The sequence below is a fragment of the Cervus canadensis genome, chromosome 1, assembly GCF_019320065.1.
Source record: "Cervus canadensis isolate Bull #8, Minnesota chromosome 1, ASM1932006v1, whole genome shotgun sequence".
Taxonomy (NCBI): Eukaryota; Metazoa; Chordata; class Mammalia; order Artiodactyla; family Cervidae; genus Cervus; species Cervus canadensis.
The window spans coordinates 22,375,796-22,396,564 of NC_057386.1; the positions used below are offsets into that span (position 1 = coordinate 22,375,796).

The 20,769-nt window shown below is 51.5% G+C and overlaps 2 protein-coding genes and 1 long non-coding RNA gene across 4 annotated transcripts in view; 1 reads left to right on the plus strand and 2 right to left on the minus strand.

Annotated features, from left to right (window-relative positions):
- LOC122442438 overlaps positions 1–3,897 on the minus strand; it is a 15,612-nt gene extending 11,715 nt beyond the window's left edge. The window contains exon 1 of the long non-coding RNA XR_006269650.1: positions 3,779–3,897. This is a non-coding gene — a long non-coding RNA (uncharacterized LOC122442438). The remainder of the gene's footprint in view (positions 1–3,778) is intronic.
- A 95-nt stretch (positions 3,898–3,992) lies between these two features.
- PNPO (pyridoxamine 5'-phosphate oxidase) lies at positions 3,993–12,017 on the plus strand. The gene is made up of 7 exons (XM_043470263.1): positions 3,993–4,258; positions 6,348–6,472; positions 7,518–7,617; positions 8,469–8,522; positions 8,773–8,901; positions 9,204–9,274; positions 9,496–12,017. Exons 1-7 carry the CDS (start codon positions 4,121–4,123, stop codon positions 9,662–9,664), a joined length of 786 nt encoding a protein of 261 aa, XP_043326198.1. The 5' UTR covers positions 3,993–4,120; the 3' UTR covers positions 9,665–12,017.
- Positions 12,018–14,397: 2,380 nt separating this feature from the next.
- On the minus strand, positions 14,398–20,212 carry PRR15L (proline rich 15 like). 2 transcript variants are annotated; one of them, XM_043470275.1, is made up of 3 exons: positions 20,074–20,164; positions 19,594–19,820; positions 14,398–15,562 (listed from the first exon to the last, which is right to left on the minus strand). In XM_043470275.1, exon 3 carries the CDS (start codon positions 15,531–15,533, stop codon positions 15,231–15,233), a length of 303 nt encoding a protein of 100 aa, XP_043326210.1. In that variant the 5' UTR covers positions 15,534–15,562; positions 19,594–19,820; positions 20,074–20,164; the 3' UTR covers positions 14,398–15,230. The 2 variants fall into 2 exon arrangements, with proteins under 2 accessions (XP_043326210.1, XP_043326220.1); XM_043470285.1 differs by having other exon boundaries at positions 19,594–20,212.
- Positions 20,213–20,769: the final 557 nt, after the last annotated feature.

Genomic DNA, 20,769 nt, shown 5'->3' on the forward strand with positions numbered 1-20,769 from the left:
TCTTTGGGATTGTGGGCAAGAGGAAATAAATGACCACAGGTCAGGTCAAGATAATCGACCAGGAGTCCTTAAATAAAACTAAGGCGCCACCAGGTCATATCTTCTGGGCCTGCTGAGACCCCATCAGGCCTCCTCCCGCTCCTGTGGCTCATTCAGTGCCGGGGCTAAGATAGATGCCCCAGAGCTCACCCAGCCTTGGAAACCTAGACATCCCTGCAGTCCTACCAGGTGCCAAAAACCCCATGCCCCACTCACCAGATTCAGAGAAGCTTAAGAAGAGCAGATTATGCATAAATATTACACATTAGCATTTCCTGGCTGGGATTGTGAGAAGGAGACGGGGATATTAAGGAGTCCTTCCCATGAAGGAGCTTCTCATGGGGTACACATATGAAAACAAAGGGACATATTTGGGGAGCAATCCGTGAGCACATGCAAAGGATCACATGAGGAGTTAACCCCATAACCACAAGCGGGGCACTTGGGTAAGGGTCAGCCTCCTTGCACCCTGCTCTAGTTCCCCTGGTAACCATACTCAGGGTTCAGGCATCTACCAGCAGAGCACCAAGTACCCATCTGTGCGCTCTGAGGCTCCACACTGAGTTCACCCAAGGCCGGGCCAGAGAATTCCTGAGATTGGGCCCCCAGCACACCTGGGGTTGGTTCCAGCCTGCTGTTGGTTCCCTGGAAAGCTGGGGGCTGTACTGCACAAGCATCATTAACTACTCCCCCAGGTTCCCTTCCCTTCCCTTCCCAGACATTCTCATCCTTCCCTATGGCTTCAAGTGCCACCTTGGAGGCTCATGACACCTAAACCATCCCATCAGTCCAGACCTCTCCTCCAGCTTCAGAAGTGCTTTTTCAACCTGACCACACAGGGTTGTCCCATAAACCCTCAAACTCAACAGGCCTGATGGTGACTTCATCTTTCCCTGAAACCTCTCCTCCAACACACCCTCACTTTAAAGAATAGCACCTTCCCTGGTGGCTCAGACGGTAAGGCGTCTGCCTACAATGCGGGAAACCCGGGTTTGATCCCTGGGTTGGGCAGATCCTCTGGAGAAGGCAATGGCAACCCACTCCAGTACTCTTGCCTGGAAAATCCCATGGATGGAGGAGCATGGTAGGCTACAGTCCATGGGGTCGCCAAGAGTTGGACATGACTGAGCAACTTCACTTTCATTCACCGCCCAGCTCACTTAAAGGCATCCTGCTGAGTTAAATCGTTCCTCTCTACCTCATACCCCCCAAACTCAGGCATCAGGCTCCCCACTCCCAGCTCTAGCTTAGAGAACAGCATCTCCCAATGTCTCCCTGCACTGCCTCACCCTCCTTTGCCCATCACCTGTTTATTGGTCACCAGAGCCATGTCCCCAAACAAAAATACAATCACCAAGATGTAACTGAAATGTGTAATTTAATCAAACAATTAGACTAAAAAAGGTGATTTAAGAACATAAATGCAAAAGCGTTAAGAGAAAACAGGCATGGCGTAGTCCCCAAACAAAGTCTCCAACCTTTTGCTGCATATTGAGAAACTGGGGTGTCTGTACAATGCAGTATTGTAATATAGCTTCTATTCATTAAAGACCTCCAAGGAAAGATTAGTAACTTTACAAAGTTGGGGGGTGGTAAGCAAAATATTTAAGAAAAGCAGTAAAAAAGAAATTCATTTCTCCCAAGCAGTCAAGCCCCTTGCTGGGGTCGTAAGCAGGATCAGCACCCACAGCGGGCGTCATGTCCCCACTCGTTTGCACTGCAGGACCCCTTTGTGATCTAGACACCAAATTCCACTGGGCAGAAAAGCGCAATACAAGCCTACTGATTATCTTCAAGACAAAGGGGAAATATAAAAAGGCAACCAGTTGCAAATTTCCTCACTAACAGCCAAGAATGGAAGAGGCTGTCAGAATCTAGTACTTTTTCTTGCTACCTGGCCTTAAAAAACCAGGAATTAGACACCCTGGTTCGACAGCAGCACAGGAAGAAAACTGAGAAGAGACATCTAAAGCTGGCCCTTGCCACCTGTCTGATCTTTAGCAGTCACCTAGCCCCTGCCTCCTTGCCTGGCCTGTTTTCTCACCACCTTGCTCTGGCAGTATCACACTCAAGTTGTTCCCTCTTCCTGGAATGACTGTTCTTTGTTCATCTGGAGATCACTTACTCATTAAGACAAATCAAATGCCTGCTCCCTTTATGAAGCCTTTTCTGACTGTGTAACCCTTGGAGACCATGTTCTCATTTTTGCTCCCCTTTACCTTGCAGATACATCTGTTAAAGTTCCTGTAACTCCTTAGTTTACAGATCTGCCTCCCCCTACAGAGTATAAGCCCCCTGTGGGCAGGAACCATGCATCTTTGTCTTCATATTCTCAGACCTAGCTCAGTGCCTGGTCTTTAACACATGTCTTCCCCACTACACTGAGCCCTTGGCTTTTAAATTTTAAGCAAACCATTCAAATGATCCTAGTCTTGGTGCCCCAGAATCTGGGCCCAGGGTAGCATAACCCAGCAGTGCTAAGAGTGTAGCCCCATGAATAAAATCATGTGAGCTGAAGAGTACTAATCATTCCTTATCCAGGTTCAAGTGCAGGGCCTTGGGAGGAGGGAAGAAATGGTCATATGTGGAAGAACAACCTCAACAAGAAAGAAAGTCCAGTCACCTCTCTCTCAGTTGCGTCAATAGAGAAAAATGATGGCCACATAAAAAAATTTCAACCAGTGGAGAATCCATTGATCAACATCATTAAACCTTGAAATGAATTATTTCTTTGCAGCAAATTTGTCTTCCAGATGCCATTTGGCTCAAGCTACGTGCACATGATAAAGGATGACAGTCATCTAACGTAGGGCTTAATGAAGCTTGGCAGTAATGCAAACACCTGGGCAGGGCAGGGAAGTTCCCCTTCCTGACACAGTCCTGGGGTGCCTGCCTAAAAGGCTCTTGCAGCTCTCCTTCTTGATGTTCAGGAAGGACTACAGAGAGGCCTTGACCCTAGGCTGCCGAGCCAAGTCAAAGCTGGAATGGGCACTGGCAAGTGTCCTATTACTCAGCCTCTAGTCCACAGCCTGGAAGTGACTTTGCATGGCAACCTGCTCCCCTGTGCCCTTAATTATGGTTGGCCCTGACCTGGGAACTAGACTCCAACTACCTAGAAGGGGCAAAATGTGAAAAGGGGGAAACAACAAAGAGGGAGGTGGCCCCGGAGCAGTGGGGCAATCCTTCCATCTACTGGAACACTGGGTAGTATGAGCTCTGCGGCAACCACAAAAGAGGAAACCATGAGGAAAGGGAGGAGCATGCTCTGACCTGCATTACAGAAATGAGGCTGGAGAGCGGCGATTCAGAGCTGAAAGAGGAAGATGGTTCTCATCTGGGATGGTTTGATCCCAAATTTCCCTCTTCCCATTTGGCCATCTGCTTTCCTACCCATAGTCTCCTCCTGACCCACCTGCTCCTCCCAGACACCAGGGTACCTCCCCATACTCACTATATACACACGCCTATCCCGCGAGACCCGAAGTCACATTTCAACCTCTCCCACTCTCGAGCCCAAATTTCATCCCCCCACCAGATCGCCCCTTTCTGTGTCTCCACTTCACCTTGCCTCAGAGTCTGGCCCCTAATTCCATTTTCCGTTTGTCCTTTCCAGGCCGCCAATCTCTAAGCTAGCCTTCGGGCATCTGCTAGGGGCAGGCCTCTTAAGACTGACTATCTCCACAAGCCCGCGGCGGCTCCTCCCTTGCCCCTCCCGCCTGGGCCGCTGCGGTCCCTATACCTTTAACAAACCTCCACGTGCGTGTTAACCGCGGTGACAGCATTTCCTTGTCTCTCTGCTCCCGCCCCGGGAGGCGCCGTCCATTGGCTGCCGGGTTCCTCTGTTCGTGTTCTAATTGGCCTCGCTCATGGAAAACTCCAACCAATGGCCTCTCCGCTCCCGGCTCCCTCCAGCGACTCTGGCTTCCCATTGGCTCCCGTTGGCTCGGAGGACTTAGGCTGTCGGCCTGTCTTGGTGACTGGTAAATTCTTCCTTACCGGAAGATTCCCCGGCTAAGACACTGGTTCCGAACCCGACGGAACCCAGCGCGGAGCCACGCCGGGTCACGTGGCCGGCGGCCCCATGACATTCTGGCTGCGGAGCGTCATCGTGACGTTTGGGCGACCCGCCGAGTGGCCCCGCTGCCTCCGCCACCTCTGCAGCCGCGGTGCTGCCATGGACCTAGGACCGATGCGCAAGACTTACCGCGGGGACCCAGAGGTGCGCTGCCCTGCAGGGCCTCCGCAGTCATCTCCCGAGGGGAGGGGCATGGAAGGGATCCCCTGGGGTTTCTGATCCTAACCCCGGGGTTACCCCTATGGGAGAAGCGGGGGTTCAAAGACCATCAATGGGGGAGGGTTTCTGGAGAAACGAGGATGAAGGTGGACTCCAGAGGCAGCTCTTTATAGGCACTCAGGGCGCTCACTCGGGGATTGCCTGGGAGGAATCCTGCCAGTCGTTGGGCACACTTCTTGGGCGGCTTACTCACCTCTCTGGGTCTCAGTTTCCTCATTTCACAAGTAATATCACTGACCTCACGGGGATGTTATGGACTTTGATATTTGTAAAATACCTCTGTTGTTCAGTCGCCAAGTTGCGTCAGACTCTTTGCAACTCCATGGACTGCACCGGGCCAGGATTCCCTGTCCTTCAGTATCTCCCAAAATGTGCTCAGGTTCATGTCCATTGAGTCGGTGATGCTATCTAACCATCTCATCCTTTGCTGCCCTCTTCTTTTGCCCGCTTTCTCCTTTTGCCTTCAATCTTTCCAGCATCAGGATCTTTCCCAATGAGTCGACTGTTCACATCAGGTGGCCAAAGTAGTAAAGCTAGTAAAGTGCCTAGAACAGTGATAAGCAGCTTGTTTAGACACTGAGTCGTCTCCAACTCTTTGTGACCCCATGAACTGAAGCCCACCAGGCTCTTCTGTCCATGGAGTTTCCCAGGCAAAAATACTGAAGTGGGTTGCCATTTCCAGGGCTCTTCTCCACCCAGGGATTAGAACACGTGTCTCCTGGATTGGCAGGCAGATTCTTTACCACTGAGCCACCTGGGAAGCTTGTTTGTTGTTTTTAAGTGTAACTAGTTAATTTATTTTGTCTATTTTTGGTTGCTCTGGGTCTTCCTTGGGCAAAGGCTTCCCTCATTGGGGAGCATGGGGCTCTAGGTGTGCCGTCTTCCCATAGCTGCAGCCCATGGGCTCAGTAGCTGTGGCCCTCAGGCTGCCCCCCGGCATGTGGGATCTTCCCAGACTAGGGATCAAACCCCAGCACCCTGCATAGGCAGGTGGATTTTAAACCACTGGACCCCAGGGAAGTCCATAAATGTTTGATAAATAAATAACACTTTGAGGAGGAGGAATAACTTACCCAGGAGTGCAGGAGAAAGCTCCTGGATCTTACTTCCTTTTCTCTCCTCAGAAGAGAAACCAAGAGAACTATTTTGGAATTAGGGCCCGGAGCCTGGTTACCAAATCTAGTTGCATGTGAACTTTTCCAGAAATGCTTGTTAAACATGCAGTTTTTCATTAAATCTCAGACTTGTTAGGGGAACCACTGACCCAAACTGCCTGCCCTGGCCAGGCCCCAAAGTAACCACTTGCATGAGTTATCTTAAACCAGAGGTCCCGGGAAGGAACATGGAACTAACAAGCTAACACCAACTAGAAGAATTTGAGAAAGGTCAAAAAGAGAGAGGAGACAGTCTATATGTCCTACCCACCTCCCAGAATCCTTCTGACTGGAATCCATCTTGGCTGAGCACTGCGCGTGCCACCAGGAAGGACCCTGAGTCAGAATGATTGGCCAGAGACAACCCGGAAACCAACAACATCACCATAAAACATGAAACTGCAAGCCATGTGACAGAGCAGTCCTCCCGGGTCCACTTACCCTGCTGCTTTCCACCCGGGCGCCCTGTCCCAATAAAGTCTCTTGTTTTGTCAGCAAGTGTACCTCCTTGGACAATTCATTTCTGAGTGTCAGACAAGAGCCCGCTCTCAGGCCCTGGAAGGGGTCCCCCTTCCTGCAATTGACCTGCTGAATGAGAATTTACTGGGTGGAGCCCAGGGTTGGTTTTTTTTTTAGGCTTCCCAGGTGATAGGTTTGACATGAAACCCTGATTTGTCAAATTAGTCACCATTTTGAACCTGTTTTCTCGCCTATAAGATGAGGCTAACAGAACCTTCCTGGGGACGGGTTTTTGTTATGAGGACTAAATGAGTTAACACTTGAAAAGTGCCTAGAACAGAGCATGTACACAGTAAACACTCTATGTGTTTGTTAAATGAAATAAAACTCTCCTATCCCAGGCATTTGAGGAGACTCATCTGACCTCCCTGGACCCTGTGAAGCAGTTTGCTGCCTGGTTCGAGGAGGCTGTTCAGTGTCCTGAGATAATGGAAGCCAACGCCATGTGTCTGGCTACGTGTACGAGGTAGGCACAGCCGTGGGCCCTTCTGTAGGTGGGTACAGATGAAGTAGGAAACTTAGGAAGCTCTCAGTTTGATGGATGACAACTTTGTGACTCTAGTTCTATTATTAACATGCTGTGTGACCTCAGGCAAGTAATTTGTCTTCTCTGGGCCTCAGTGTCCTTACCTGTAAACCAAAGATTACACTTGACTCAATTACATTTAGTGATAAAATGTAGTGCCTCATTCATCTCTGCCCCTGATGCTTCTACCTCCCAGTACACACACCCTTGTCTCCCTCAGCTCCCAGTCTCCCCACTTCCCATCTGGGGAGGTAGATCTCCATAAAGCTATCTCCCTCTCTTGAAATCTAGCACAGTGCTGGTTTGTATCATTCATTTGACAATCTGTCATAAATTCTTTGAGACATCGCTTGTATTAGCCTCTTATTCAACTCTTCTTCTCCCTCCTCACTAAAGTGTAAGGCTTTGGAGGCAGGGCTCTTGTGCTGTGCCCCTGGTTATCCCCCAGAGCTAGTTTGCTTGGGCCACCATAACAGACTGGGTGGCATAGCAGAAACTTGTTGTCTCACAGGTCTGGAGGCTAGAAGTCCAAACTCAAGGTGCTATCAGAGTTGGTTTCTAGCAAAGCCTCTCTCGAGTCCTGGCTTACAGATGGCTGCCTTTCTGCTGTGTTCTCGCATGGCCTTCCCCTTGTGTATGCAGGGAGAGAGGGAGTTCTCTGGTGTCTCTTCCTTTTCTTATCAGGACACCAGTCCTACTGGATTAGAGTCCCACTCTTATGATCTCATTTAACCTTAATCATTCCCTAAAGGTCCCATCTTCAAATACAGTCACATTGTGAGTGAGGGCTTCAAAAATGTTAGTGGAACCCAGTTGAGTCCATTATAGGGCCCTAGGCAACGGTGTCATGTTTGCACCTCTGGGACAAATGCCCATGGGCAGCTTGAGTGCCCAGAGAGTGCAGAATAAGGGGGCACAGGTGTAGGGGTGCTCAGACATCCTCTGGGGAGGGTCTCTGACCATGGTGCTCTGCTCTTTGCCCCAGAGATGGGAAACCGTCTGCCCGCATGGTGCTGCTGAAGGGCTTTGGCAAGGATGGCTTCCGCTTCTTCACTAACTTCGAGAGTCGAAAGGGAAAAGAGCTGGTGAGGGTTCACGGTAAATCCTTCCTGGGCCTGCAGCCTCCAGCCTTGGCTTGTTGGTCCCCTACTCATGCCATGCCTGCCCCAGTCCACCTGCCAGCCGTGCTCAGGCACTGTCCTGACTAGAGGCCTTTGCACTTGCCTTCTCTCTGCTGTGAATGAGGGCAAGCCTTAAGCACCTCCACCTCCCTAGCTGTTTATCTGAGTAGCTCCTGTTTCTTCGGGTCTCAGCCCCCACATCAGCTCCTCATGGAAGCCTCTGGACTCCCGAGCTGAGCCAGCCCCTCTCACTGTGTGCGGTCACTATAATTGACAAATTTCCTTTCTGCCATTGTTTTAGTTTCTAACTGCATGTATTTGGGGGGTTATGTGATCAATGTTTATGTCCTCTGCTAAACGGTAAGCTCCGTGGGGGCAAGGCTGCCTCTGAGGTGTCTCTGTTACACCCCCAGCACCTCTCCTGGTGTTGAGCACAGAGCTGGCACTTCGTATGCGTTCAGTTAATGAATCCAAAATGAGTAGCCCTCCCCAAGTCCAGTGCAGTCAAATGTGCATTTCAGAGGATTTGCAAATCTGTGGGTGAGAGACATGGCAAGCCTCACTTTGGAGTCCATCTGGCTGAGGTTTTCAGTGCAGGTCTTCCATTGACCCTGTGAACCCGGGCGTGTTACTGAAGCTCTCTGAGCCTATCTCCACACCTGTAAAAGTAGGCCTACCTTTGAGAACTTAATGAGATGCTACAGTAAATGCATCTTCAGTGGGCCTGTGCGGTGCAGACCCCCTACCTTCCCCCTGTGCTCAGGCATCCTCTCTCCTGTCCTGATGACTGTCTGTGGATTCTCTTCCATTTCCAGGACTCGAATCCCTTTGCTTCCCTTGTCTTCTACTGGGAGCCCCTGCACCGTCAGGTGAGTGAGCATTCCTGGGAGATAGGGGGTGGACTGGAGGTAGGAGGGGCCTGAGTTTATGGATGAACCTGGTGAAGGTCCCCAGGCTGCGCAAACATCCTGCCTTTCAAATGGCTCTCACTTAGCTGGGCTACCTGGAGTCAGGTGCAACAGGGCAGTGGCTAAAGAGAAGAACAAAGAAGATGGGCCAGTGCTGATTGGGAGGGCAGGTGGCCTTGAATGCTGTCTAACCAAGGCCATCCCTGGGCAGGTGCGTGTGGAGGGGCCCGTGAAGAAGCTGCCTGAGGAGGAGGCTGAATGCTACTTCCACTCCCGCCCCAAGAGCAGCCAGATTGGGGCTGTGGTCAGTCACCAGAGTTCCGTGATCCCAGATAGGGAGGTAAGTGGGGCTTCTCCTTAGTCCTTTGAGTGTTGGGTGCCTTGACTCAGCCCCAAAGGCTGTCCCCAGGGGATGCCAGGGCTCTCTCTTTCCAGCAAAGTGAAATGGATGGGAAAATTGGGGGTGTGAATATGGGGAGCAGGGAACAGGCCTCCGGTGTCTGTCTGACCCTCCTGTTGAACTGTGCCCGCGGAGGTCACCTGTGTCCCCAGCACCTGGCACAGAGCACAGGCCCTATAAGTGGTGATTCAATGAAGCACTGACTGAGTCTGGCCCTTTCTTCATTTCCTTCCCCTGGACAGTATCTGAGAAAGAAAAATAAGGAACTGGAGCAACTCTACCAGGAACAGGAGGTGCCAAAGCCAAAATACTGGTGAGTGATACTGGAGGTCACCTAGAAAGGGACACTGGGACCCTCATGCTTCCTTGAAGCCATGCTGTCCTTGGAATTCCAGATACACTCCTCCCTGGCAACCCTTGTCAGATGCATGCCAGCAGCTTCTTTCACGGGACTCTGGGATGGCGTGGATGGTGGTGAGGGTTGCTTGGTTAGAAAGATGCACAGAGCACCAAACCATCTACTTCTCCTTGTAGGGGTGGCTACATCCTGTACCCAGAGGTGATGGAGTTCTGGCAAGGCCAAACCAACCGCCTGCACGACCGAATCGTCTTTCGACGAGGCCTACTAACCGGAGATGCCCCTCTGGGGCCCATGACCCACCAAGGGGAGGAAGACTGGCTCTATGAGAGACTTGCGCCCTGACTCCCAATCTGTTGGCACGGAGTGGAGCTGGGGCCAGTGCCCCAGAGAGGGTATGGGATGGGGGGCCAGACCCTTCTAAACTCAAGCCATTTCCCTTCCTGCCTCTGACATTCAGGGCCCTTCAGTGTTCACCCTCAGAATTCTCCGCAGTCAGCTAGTCTAGTGGAGTTTAACAGTGGCACAGACGGTCACAAATGGAAAATCTCGTAATTTTCTTCTCCACCTTAACTATGATTTATTGGAATAGCTCCCTGTAGGGGTGGAGCTGATGTGATTCCCTTTTCCGGTGACAGGGGGTGGGCCCCCAGCAGCCTTGTTTGTTATCACATGACAGAGTCTGGCCAGAGCCAATTGCACCCGAGGCAATCTAGCCAATCAGTTTTTCTTTTCTTTCAAATTTGAAATTTGAAATCTAGAGACTCAGAGCATCGGAACCGTTGTAGCCGCCAAGTAAATAATGGCGGCCTAGAAACAGCAACTTCTGGCTGCTGCTCTTGCAAATTCCCTGAACGATCCAGGGATCCCTCCTTCCCATGCCTGGGGTTGTGCAATTCCTCCTTCTACCTCAGAAAACCCCCATTATCTCTTTAAAAAAAGAGAGAGGTTTTTTTTTTTTTTCTTGGCTTAAACCAGTCAGAATTGATTTGCTTGCAACAAAAAAGAACCTTAACTAACTCACTTACTAGTAGGATATTTTTAAACCTCTTACCCAACTGATAGCTGCCCTCCATTATCTGAAGAGGAGCAATGTGGAAAAGAGACTAAATTTATTCTCTGTAGCTCCAAAGGACCCATAGGTGGAAGTTACATGAAGTTAGATTTTATCTCAGTATGGGAAGAAATTTCAGTTGGGGCTGCCTAAGAGGGAGTAGGTTAGGTAGTGAGTGTTCTGTCCCTGTCAGACAGGAGTTTTGTAGAAGAAACTCATGCTAGTATCTGTGGTCAGGAAGATTTTCATCAGGCCTTCCTTTCCACATTTGTTTATAAAAACTTGATGTATGTGAGGGCTTTCCAGATGGTGCTGGTGGTAAAGAACCCACCTGCCGGTGCAGGAGAGGTAAGAGATGTGGGTTCAATCCCTGGGTCTGGAAGATCCGCTGGAGCAGGGCATGGCAACCCACTCTAGTGTTCTTGCCTGGAGAATGCCATGGATAGAGGAGCCTGGTGGGCTACAGTCCATAGAGTCACAAAGAGTCAGACACGACTGAAGTGATTTAGCACAGCACATATGTATGTGAAATACATATACACATACATTTATATGTATTTCTTTTTCCAGATATAAAATTAAATAATAGAGCTTATACTTTTCTGACACGTATCCCTTTACCTCCCTGCCACCCCTACTGAATTTTTACTGGAATTACCCAGGAGCTTTAAAAACCCTGCTGCTCAGTCCCACTCTCAAAGGTGATTTGACCAGTGTGAGTACAGCCAGGACTTGGGGAAGTTTCAAAGGTCCTTGGGAATTCTGTGCAGCCAAGGTTGAGAGCCCATGTTAATAGATCCTTGCTACTTACAGTGGGGCTTCCCTTGTGGCTCAGGTGGTAAAAAATCCATCTGCAATACAGGAGATCTGGGTTTGATCCCTGGATTGGGAAGATCCCCTGAAGACGGGAAAGGCTACCCACTCCAGTATTCTGGCCTGGAGAATCCCATGGACTGTCTAGTCCATGGGGTCGAAAAGAGTCAGACACGACTGAGCGACTTTCATTCACTTGAAGTGTAGTCCACAGGCCAGCAGCTTTGGCTTCCCCTGGGAGCCTACCCAGATCCATTGATTCCCACGCTGCTTTAAACAAGACCACCCCCGCTTCCACGTAACCAGATTAGCCTCAACCTCAACCAACCACTTATGCAGCTGGATTCTTTGGTATAGACCTATAGTCTATGTCTTCGAGCACAAGTCTGGTGACCAGGGATAACGTGGATGAGTGGCCTCCAGGCTGCGGAGAGGAGCCAGGCTGGGCAAATGTTTGCTGTGACTAAGCCAGGATCAGAGAACTGACTGTTTGCATACATTGGCCATTGAGCTTGCAACTCTGTAAACTGTGCTTCATTCCACTGTATGGGTGTGTGCTTTGGCGTCTGTTACTGACTGCCTCCTCCAAGAGCAGCCCTCTGGGTGTTGACCACCCTCCACCCCCACCGGCTTCCTTAAGCCGGGGGGTGCAGGAAGGCACAATGCGGCCACTTGCAGGAGAGGGTGCTGGAGTGCCCTTCCCTACCTTGTCCTGTTATGTTATGGGGTCTGTGTATACCCCCTGCTTTGAGCCTGGTCTCAGCTGTTCCTTTCCTTTCCTCTGTCTGACAGTCCCTGTGCCAAGTCTAAAATAAAAGCTCATCAGCCATGCATGATGTAAATATTCAGTCTAGCCTGGTCTCGTCCCCCGCCCCCGATGTTTGAGGGGACTTGAAGAATTTAAGCAACTCCTCCTACCTGGCTTCTCCACTTGGGGAAGTTGGGTGTCCAGCAGGGGGAGCCCGATGCCCAGGGTTGGCCCCTTCTAGGCAGCACAGGCCAGTTCTTGTCGGCCCCTCCTGCCCCCCTCTTTCCCCTCTTGGGTCCTGTCCCAGTGAAACTGTGGTCAATAACCGTAGCCTCTCCCTCTCCTGCTCATATTTTCATATTTGCACTCTCGCTTCCTCCTCCTCTGGCCTGGTGAACACTTGTGGCTGCCTGGGCGCTGACTTCCTGGGCAGCCAGGTCTTCTTTGGCTCTTATTACCTCCCCCAGCCCATCCGTCCATCCCTTAACTTAAGGATATGTGTGGAGTTTTCATGGGAGATTCTGTGGCCATCACTTTGGGGCCGTGGAGTGGAGCGGCATGCACAGGGTTGAGGAACGCGCAGACCCTCTCACCTAAGAGGGAAAATAGTGATGGTTGCCAGTATGAGACAGAACCACAGGTCAGTGGCCTGGGGCCCAGCCTCTCACCCCTCCCCACCCCTTGCCTCAGGGAACCTCAGGATGGCTGAAGCGGCAGGTGCCTGTGGTTTGGGGTCTCACCCTTGGAGCTGGTTGGCTTTTCCTCACTGGTTCCAAATTCTGGGTGGCCCCCTCAGAGGAGGCTTGCCTCCCAGGACCCCAAGGCCCAGGCACGGCCCTCTCTCCCCACCTCCCCACTGCAGGTGACTGTACTCCTTTCCTTGTTCTGAGCCTCAGTTTCCCTTCCCCGTTGTTCATTTGCTCAGTCCTGTCTGACTTTTTGCAACCCCATGGACTGCAGCTCGCCGGGCTTCCCTTCCCTGAGCAGATAAAAACCCAGTGTGAAGGGGGCTGTGTGGTGTGGCAGCCTTATGCACAGGTCTGGCCTCAGCCCCAGCTTTGCCACTAGGAACCCCTGACCCAGGTCTGGTGACTTGATCTCTTAAGCCTCAGCTAATGCAGCTGGAAAACGGTGATAATGACAGCACCTATGATGAGAGGGTTATAGGAGGAACTTCGTGGGGGTACTTGCCACAGAGCTGGCTGATTGTAAACCCTCTGAGTTTCAGCTGCTAACTCTGAGCAGAGCTGCAGTCGGTGGAAAGTTAGCTCCTCCATGGGAGGCTTTATGGACTGAATGATTGTGGGGACCCTAGAAAGTTACATGTGGTGGGGAGGGATGGGGAAGAGGCTTGGGGGAAGGCCATACACCTGAGCCTGCCTTCCCTCCCTCCAGTCCCTGGTCTCCCTCCCTTTTCTTCAGAGTTCCCTCTGGCCTGGGTGAGGCCAGCTAACAAAGGCCCCCTTGTACAGGTCTGCTTGTTTTGGTAAATGTCCTGAGTAACCTCCCTGGGGTGGCCCAGCAGCCTGCGAGGAGCTGACCTGGAAGCCACAGAATCACATTGTTTAGTTGTCACCTCGGTCTCTCTCTCTTCCCACCATGAGCTCCAGAGTTTGGCCAATTTTTTTCCAGTTCTCAGCTCCTGGGGCTTGAGGAGGGTCTAGACCTAACAGCATAGGGAGTAAGCTCTCTCTTCATCCTTAAATGGAAGCATGAGCTGTGGTGGAGTTCCTTCATAAAAGAAAGGGAAGGAAACTGATATTCATTGGGCACATACATAAGACTATTTATGGGTCATGTGATACTGACCATGTACGTGTGCTAAGTCACTTCAGTCATGTCCGACTCTTCACGACCCTTTGGACTGCAGCCCTCCAGGCTCCTCCATCGCTGGGATTCTCCAGGCAAGAATCCTGGAGTGAGTTGCCATGCCCTCCTCCAGGGGATCTTCCCAATCCAGGGATCAAACCTGCATCTCCTGTGACTCCTGCATTGCAGGTGGATTCTTTACCGCAGAGCCACCAGGAAAGCCCTATACTGGCCACTCTCTGTGAAATAGATTTTAGTACAGCCCCTTTTACGGAAGAGGAAGCTGAGGCTCAGGGATTTTGTTGTTGCTTTTCAATGTTCCCCAAATCACCCAGCTGCTAAAGGAGGAACCAGAATTTGAATCTGGATCCCAAACTAAACCCCTGAGATTTGGGGGTCAGTCACCAGAGGTCGGCTCCATTCTCTTGGAGCACCTGAAAGCCTTTCTGTTGCTGAGGTGTAACTAGCTCCTTCCTTTGCTCTCTCCATCTCCAGATGCTAAGATGGCTTGGTGGTGAAGTTAGGGCCCCATGCATTATATTTTTTCACCTGGGGGCCTTTCCTGATGCTCAAAAGGAACAGTTTTAACACAAAGTAAAAAAGAGTAAAGTCATGAAAAACAGCATCTCAGTAAATGTAAGACAAGAGCGTACATAGTTTCTCTGCTTTTGCAGCATTGTTTATTACAAAAAGAAACCTACAATTTTTTTTTCTTTTAAAGAAAATTCAAGGCTCCAGGACTCATCTCTGGGGCTGATCCATCTTAAATACTAGTAGGGGTAGGAGGGCTCCTGCCAGAACTTCCCACCCCCTTTCCAAGTTTGGACCCGAGGGGCAGTGTACTTTCCCTTTGAGGGTGCATGCAGAACTTGTGGGGTCCCTGGTCCGGCCTTCTGCAGCACCTCCTAGGGAGTGCCAGTGTCCCCTCCCCGCACACACCTGGGGGCAAAGTTCCAGGAAGTTTCCCACTTGACTTAGGAGGTGAGCTCAAGTTCATCATCTCCACCTCAGCTCCAGGAAACCACCCCCATCACGTGGCTTCTGGAAAATGCACTCAGAATTGATCCAGAGAATAATCACAGGTAGAGAAAGTAGAGGGAGCAGTCATTTAAACTCACCCTTGACCCTGTGCCCCAGCAGGGGGTGAGGTCTGTCCGGATCCCTTGCTCCATTCCTTCCACGCCCACCTCCCTGCTGGTGCTGCCAGTGCCTTGAGGAGGGCTGTCCTTCCCAAGTGGGACTTTTCAACCTTGAACTGAAGTGCCTTTGTATGTGGTGGGGGAGGGCAGGAGGACCTGGGATCTCTCAGGCCTTCCAGAAAGCCAGAGCACATAAATACAAACCTAAAACCAGACATTTCCTGCCAGCAGGCATCAAGTCCCCCCATGGCTTCAGCTGTGGCCAAAGAGGCCAGCGTGGTGAGCTCCCATTTCAGACCCAGCTGATGGCAGGGAGCGGGCAGGTGGTAGTGTCCTCCTCAGCCCCCTTCACTGTCCTTTGCCCTCCCTGTCATCAAAGAGGTTAGGGTTCTCCGCTAACGAGGCTCGGACCTTTTTCTTCTCCTTGAAGCGGCCTGAGTTGGAGACTTTGACGTGCTTGCCCTTGGTGTTCTTGTCCACAATCTTCTCCAGGCGGGTGTTAAAGTTGCTGCTGGGGCTCCCGCTCTCAGGCCTCGGGGGCTCCGCACCACCCTCAGTCTGGGTGTAGGCGTCAGGGATCTCATACAGCACTTTGGGAGTGGATTTCTTTTTCCGCAGGAAGGTCAGCTTCCACCAACCAACTTCGGTCATGGCGTTCCCAGACCTGAGGGTGGGGCTTCCTGCAGGAGCAGGGGGTGTAGAGAAAGCCGTCAGTGGGGAGAAGGGGTAGGGGCCTTGGAGCAGCCCTTTCTAGTCTCCCAGCCAGGCTTGAAAGAATTGAAGGTAGGGCCAAGTGAACCCAGGATTCAGGTCAGCCATGCAATCCTTTTGGTGAACATGAGGAGAGAGAGGGGTCTGGGGAAGAGGCGGTCAAGAAAACATCCACGGGGACGCCATCTGAGCCAGGCAGACGGGACAGTGGGACAGCTACACACCGCTGCCGGGCAGCTTGACACTCCAGGCCCCTTGGGGCTGCAGGAGGGTGAATAACTTGCCGGGTCATAAGCAGCTGGGCCTTGGCCACCTTCCCAAGCTCTTCCTGCTATGCCTCCAGGCCCTGCTGCCAGGAGCAGACAGGCGATCAGCTGGTATCAGATGGACAGAAACACCCTATGCATTTTCTTTGGAATTCATTACAAAATTAAACAGGATTTGTGATGTTCAGAGTAATTTGGACTTCCCTGTGGTCACCACCGGGGCTGGAGAAGCAGCTGGGGTTTTTCTAAGGGAGAGAAACATCAGGCTGGGAGTGGGAAGTCCCGAGAACCGTTCCAGCCTCGTGACCTCTGGCAAGGTACATCTTTGGACCTCAGTGTCCGCACCTGTCCTTTCCAGACCTAACGTTCAGCTCTAATGTTCATCCTTGCCCACGAGGTAGACGTGCTTTGCAAAGTAAAACTTATTAAGGGGTGGTTCCCTTTCCCCATACAGCTTCCATAAGGACAGGAGTTCGAAGGGAAACTGAACACTTGGAGGGAGGTTTGGTGGGGCCAAGAGGTACATGTGGGGTCTGGTTATCACAGGCTGGACCCTCCATAAGGATACCCCATGAGAGATGGGGCAGGGATCTGAAAGCCAAGCTTCTTCACTGACAATGTGATGTGTCCTGACACAGTAGTGGCCTCACCTTTTACTATTCCATGAAGTTGCTGCCTGAGCTGGTGTACATTTTGGCAGATGAAGTTATCTGGACACCACAAGAAAAAGAGAGTATAGGCTAGAGATATCAAGATCAATGAAAGAGCAGGCAGAGTGATGAGAAATGGAAGCATCTTTGGGCCTGGAGAGGTTGGTGGTCTGATTTTCAGAACTCCATGGTATTGTTGCAGGGAGAAGTCAATACTGTCTCCATATTGAAACTGTTTCCTTGACTTGCTTTCCATTGCTTTTGTTATTATAATCATACATAATGGCCTGTCTCAGAGAATCTGCCCCTCTGCCTGACTGTTAAACTAAAGTGCCTTTGTTCAGAACCCTGTCCACCCATAGATGGTAGGAAGGAAGAACCTCACACATCCCCTGCCTGAAGCTTGCCACTCTAGGAGATATTTGCAAAATTAATGGCCCTTTTACTGTTTCCTCCTCCCTGCCATCTCTGATCCATAAAAGAACCTGGCATTCAGACCCTGAAAAGATGGTTATTTTGAAACGTTAGTCTGTCATCTTCTTGGTCAGCTGGCTTTCTGAATAAAACTTATTCCTTTGCCTCAACACCTCGTCTCTCCGACTCACTGGCCTGTCATGTAGCGAGCACAGCAAGCTTGGACTCAGTATCAGTGTGAGCTGTGCAAGTCCTGAGGAGGAGGGTGCAATAGCCACAGCACACCGGAAAGCTCGATGATCAACCAGCCCAAGGTCAGGCAAATGTATCACCCACTTTTAAAAACTAATGGTCTTAACTACATTTTCTAAAAAGACCTGAAGAAATATGACAAATGATTAATACTGGTTTTCTTTATGTAGTAGGAATATGGGATGGTTTCTCCTCTCTCTCTCTCTCTCTATATATATATATATATATTTTTTTTTTTTTTTGATTCCCAGATTTTCCATAATGAGCCTGGAGTTTTTTTTTAGAGGGGGAGCAGGTCAAATTCATAAACAATGAAAGAGGGACTTCCCTGGGAGTCCAGTGGTTAAGACTCCATGCTTCCAATGCAGAGGGCATGGGTTTGACTTCTGGTCAGGAAACTAAGATCCCACATGCTGTGCAGTTCAGCCAAAAAAGTATTTAAAAAGAAAAATAAAGAAAGAAATGAAAGCAGAATGCTGACCTAAGCTTGAAACGAACTGAGTGCCTGCGTCCATGGCCTCCTTGTTGTGGTTGTCCCCTGGCCCTGCATATATCCATCCACTTGCCCAGAGCAAGGGGATTCCTCCCCACCTCTCTGTCCAGGAAGCAGATGCCACTTTGTCAGCTCTGTCCCTCGAGCTGAGCTCAAGAAGCAAGAAAATCCCAAGGATATCTAGTGCAGCTCCCACTTAGAAAGTGAAGGAGGGGTGAGTGGTCAGGTAAATACTTTTAGGGCACCCTGGAGAGGTGGTGCACCAAGGAGACAGCCTGAGAGCTTTGCTTTGGCAGCCTGCCCCACCTGGGCTTAGCACAGCCTTGCACAGAACTTGGTGTTCCAGAATGGGTTTCTGGAAGGAGCCGTGGGGAGGGCCAGGAAGGAGGGACAGGGTGCTTGCTTGGCCTATGGTTGCCCCAGTCACCAGCTGATCTGGGGCAAAACCCACAACCCCACCACGGCCCATCTGGGACTGCTAAGGAACTTGGGGAATGGAGGATTCAGCTCCTGAAACAACAGTAACCACCAAACTGCCTTGCTCTATGAGAGTACCCTCTGCTTGTGCCACTTAAAATATACCACTTTAACAGGTATTAGAACTCGGCATGCATGGGTCTTAACTCTCCTCGGAGTAAAGGGAGCCACTTGTCAGAAAACCAGAGAGAGAGGTCAGAGTAGCCCTTGGGTCCTGCCCTGGAGCTTTCACCATGGCACCAATTTATTGGTGCCCTTGGCTCCCAGCCTTGAATTCTGGTCTCTCCAAAATGCTTTCTGCTAGGCTTTGCTGTCCCTTCTGTCCAGGAGGACATGACACGCCAGTAAGCAGGTGTTTAGCCCTTTAAGCAAGGCTAATCTATGGAAATCTGAATTTGCAGAACAGATAAATTAGCAGACTATTCTTTGTTTTTCAAAATAAGGGGGCTACAAGATTCTTTTAAATCGTGAGCTACCTCAAAATAGTGTAAAATCTGATTTTAGAGAAAAAAAATGTGACACAACAGTCAAACTTCCCAGGTATCCAAAGTTGCAAAAAGCCAGAGGCCAACAGTCACATGCCCACGTGTAGTCACAGGAGGCTAGAGGGACCTGGGGGAGGGGATGTACTTGGAATTTTGAACAGACTCAGCAGTTGGTGATATACCTGCTTCTGCAGGGCCTGAGCAGGCGCACTGAGGGCAAGGCCCTTGCCCCAGGGCCTTGCAATCCATCGAATGATAAAAATCAGCCCTGAAGATGCAAGTTACACCTCCACTGTTTGCACAGTTTAGGAATCCACAAGGGCCTCACAGGATAGCCTGCCACCCCCTGCCTATGGTGGTCAGCACCCTGGCAGGCATGTGGGCACCCCAGGACAGCTCCCACCATGCCAGCTGGGTTCTGTGAACTGCCCTAAGGGCCTTGCCCAGACTGGGTTGGGCTCCTTCTGAGCTGGAACAAGTTAACCATTGACTGGAGTGGAGGTGGAAGGCTGGAGCGGGGGTTGAAGGGGCGAGTCGGCTTCCTGCAGTAAGACAAAACTCAGAGCCTCTATTCCTTGCATCTCTGCACGGCCCCTGTGGTACTTCTCCACTCTGCGTGACACTCAGGTACCCTGGAGAGGACAGGGATATATTCCTACCAGACAGCCAGAAACATCCTCCAGTGGGAGAGGGGGTAGCAGGTGGTAAGCTCCTGTCCAGCAAGAGTTAATAGATCACTGCTCTGGAGTAAAGCTTTCCCAGAAGGAGCTCTGTTGGAGGCCTGGATTGACTCCAAGAAGCCAGTGGGATGAATCGAGCTCTGCCTGCCCACCTAGAGAGAGATGGGAGCTGGCATGTCTGGTCCCCCTTCCCAGCTGGGCGTATCAGCCATGGAAGCAGAACTGAGCCCCCGGACAGAGGTCCATGCCTTGGTTTCCCCTCCCGCCCACCCTCTGCCGGTACCTGTGAGCCCGACTGCTGGGAGGCTGGAGGCGAGAGCTTTCTAGAGAAGGAGCTGAGTGCAGGAGCTGCGCCCCGGGAGACTGGGGGAGGTGGGGGTGCCTCCGGACTGCCACGCCAGGCAAGGTTCAGGCTGGGAGAGCTGGGTAGGAGCAGCTGTGCAGCAGGTGAGGAGAAACAGGTGCAGGAGCGGTACCTGCTCCGCTGTGGCTCCGGGAGTCAAGGTGAACCTGAAACCCAGCCCCTCCCGGCTAAGTAAACAGAAGCAGAGGCCGGCTCAGCTGATGAATATTCATTACCCCAGAAATCCAATCCCAGCGCCCCTGCACCCACCCAGAAGCCAGGGTCCTCCAGGGACCGCCTGGCCAGGAGGAGGGAACCCCAAGGGAAATCGGGGTGGGGAGAACCGGGGAGCCTCCCGCCTCATTCTGCCACTCTCGGGTGCCTGTTTGCACCCCCAACCGTAATTGAGGTCACCCCTACCTGTTTCAAGCCCCAAAGAGGCCAGACCCCTCTCCAGCATGAACTGCCACCTGGACATTTCCCCAGGCACAATCCGGAAAGGGTTAAGGGCCGCTGCTCCCGTTGGCGGGAGAAACGGGTGCACCCAGCTCCTTTGAACTCCGGAGTCGAAACCAGTCCCTGGTTAAACTGGTTGGCAGACCGGTTCCCAGGCTGCCTGCTTCCACCCCAAGCCTCAGGCGGGTGCTGGGTGGGAGGCTGTGGTTCCCTCCTGACCCCAAGGCTTTTCCTCAAGTTCTCCCTAGAAGGGGGTTGAATGGCACCAGATCCTCCTTAGGCCAGTTCTCCAGACCCACTGCAACCTCAAGTGTCTACATCCCCTCCTCCCTCGCTTAGAAGCAATCTTCAAAGACCTTGAAATTCTGCCTTCCGCCATGGACTGTGTCCCATTCCAGGACCGAGGAGATCCGGAGGTGGGGGTGGGGTGGGGGGTGGGCACTGGGTAGAGGAAAAGCGTATAATTCCCCATCCTTGGCACTCCCTCCAAGTTATAGTCTAAATTCTAATTACCAACTCTCAAACCTGCCCACATCTTCAGCACTGAGTCGACATGGTTCAGCTTCTCACGGCCTCTGGAGTTCGTGTTGGCCTCCATCCCAAACAGCCCCTGTGTCCCTGGGCCTCAGGTGGACAGTCCTGCAAGGCTCCCCATGGCCC

Coding starts and splice junctions, on each gene's coding strand:
- PNPO (XM_043470263.1), top strand. CDS start 4,121: ATGACATTCTGGCTGCGGAGCGTCATCGTGACGTTTGGGCGACCCGCC. Junction 4,259..6,347: donor CTTACCGCGGGGACCCAGAG/GTGCGCTGCCCT, acceptor CTCCTATCCCAG/GCATTTGAGGAGACTCATCT. Junction 6,473..7,517: donor TGTCTGGCTACGTGTACGAG/GTAGGCACAGCC, acceptor TCTTTGCCCCAG/AGATGGGAAACCGTCTGCCC.
- PRR15L (XM_043470285.1), bottom strand. CDS start 15,533: ATGACCGAAGTTGGTTGGTGGAAGCTGACCTTCCTGCGGAAAAAGAAA.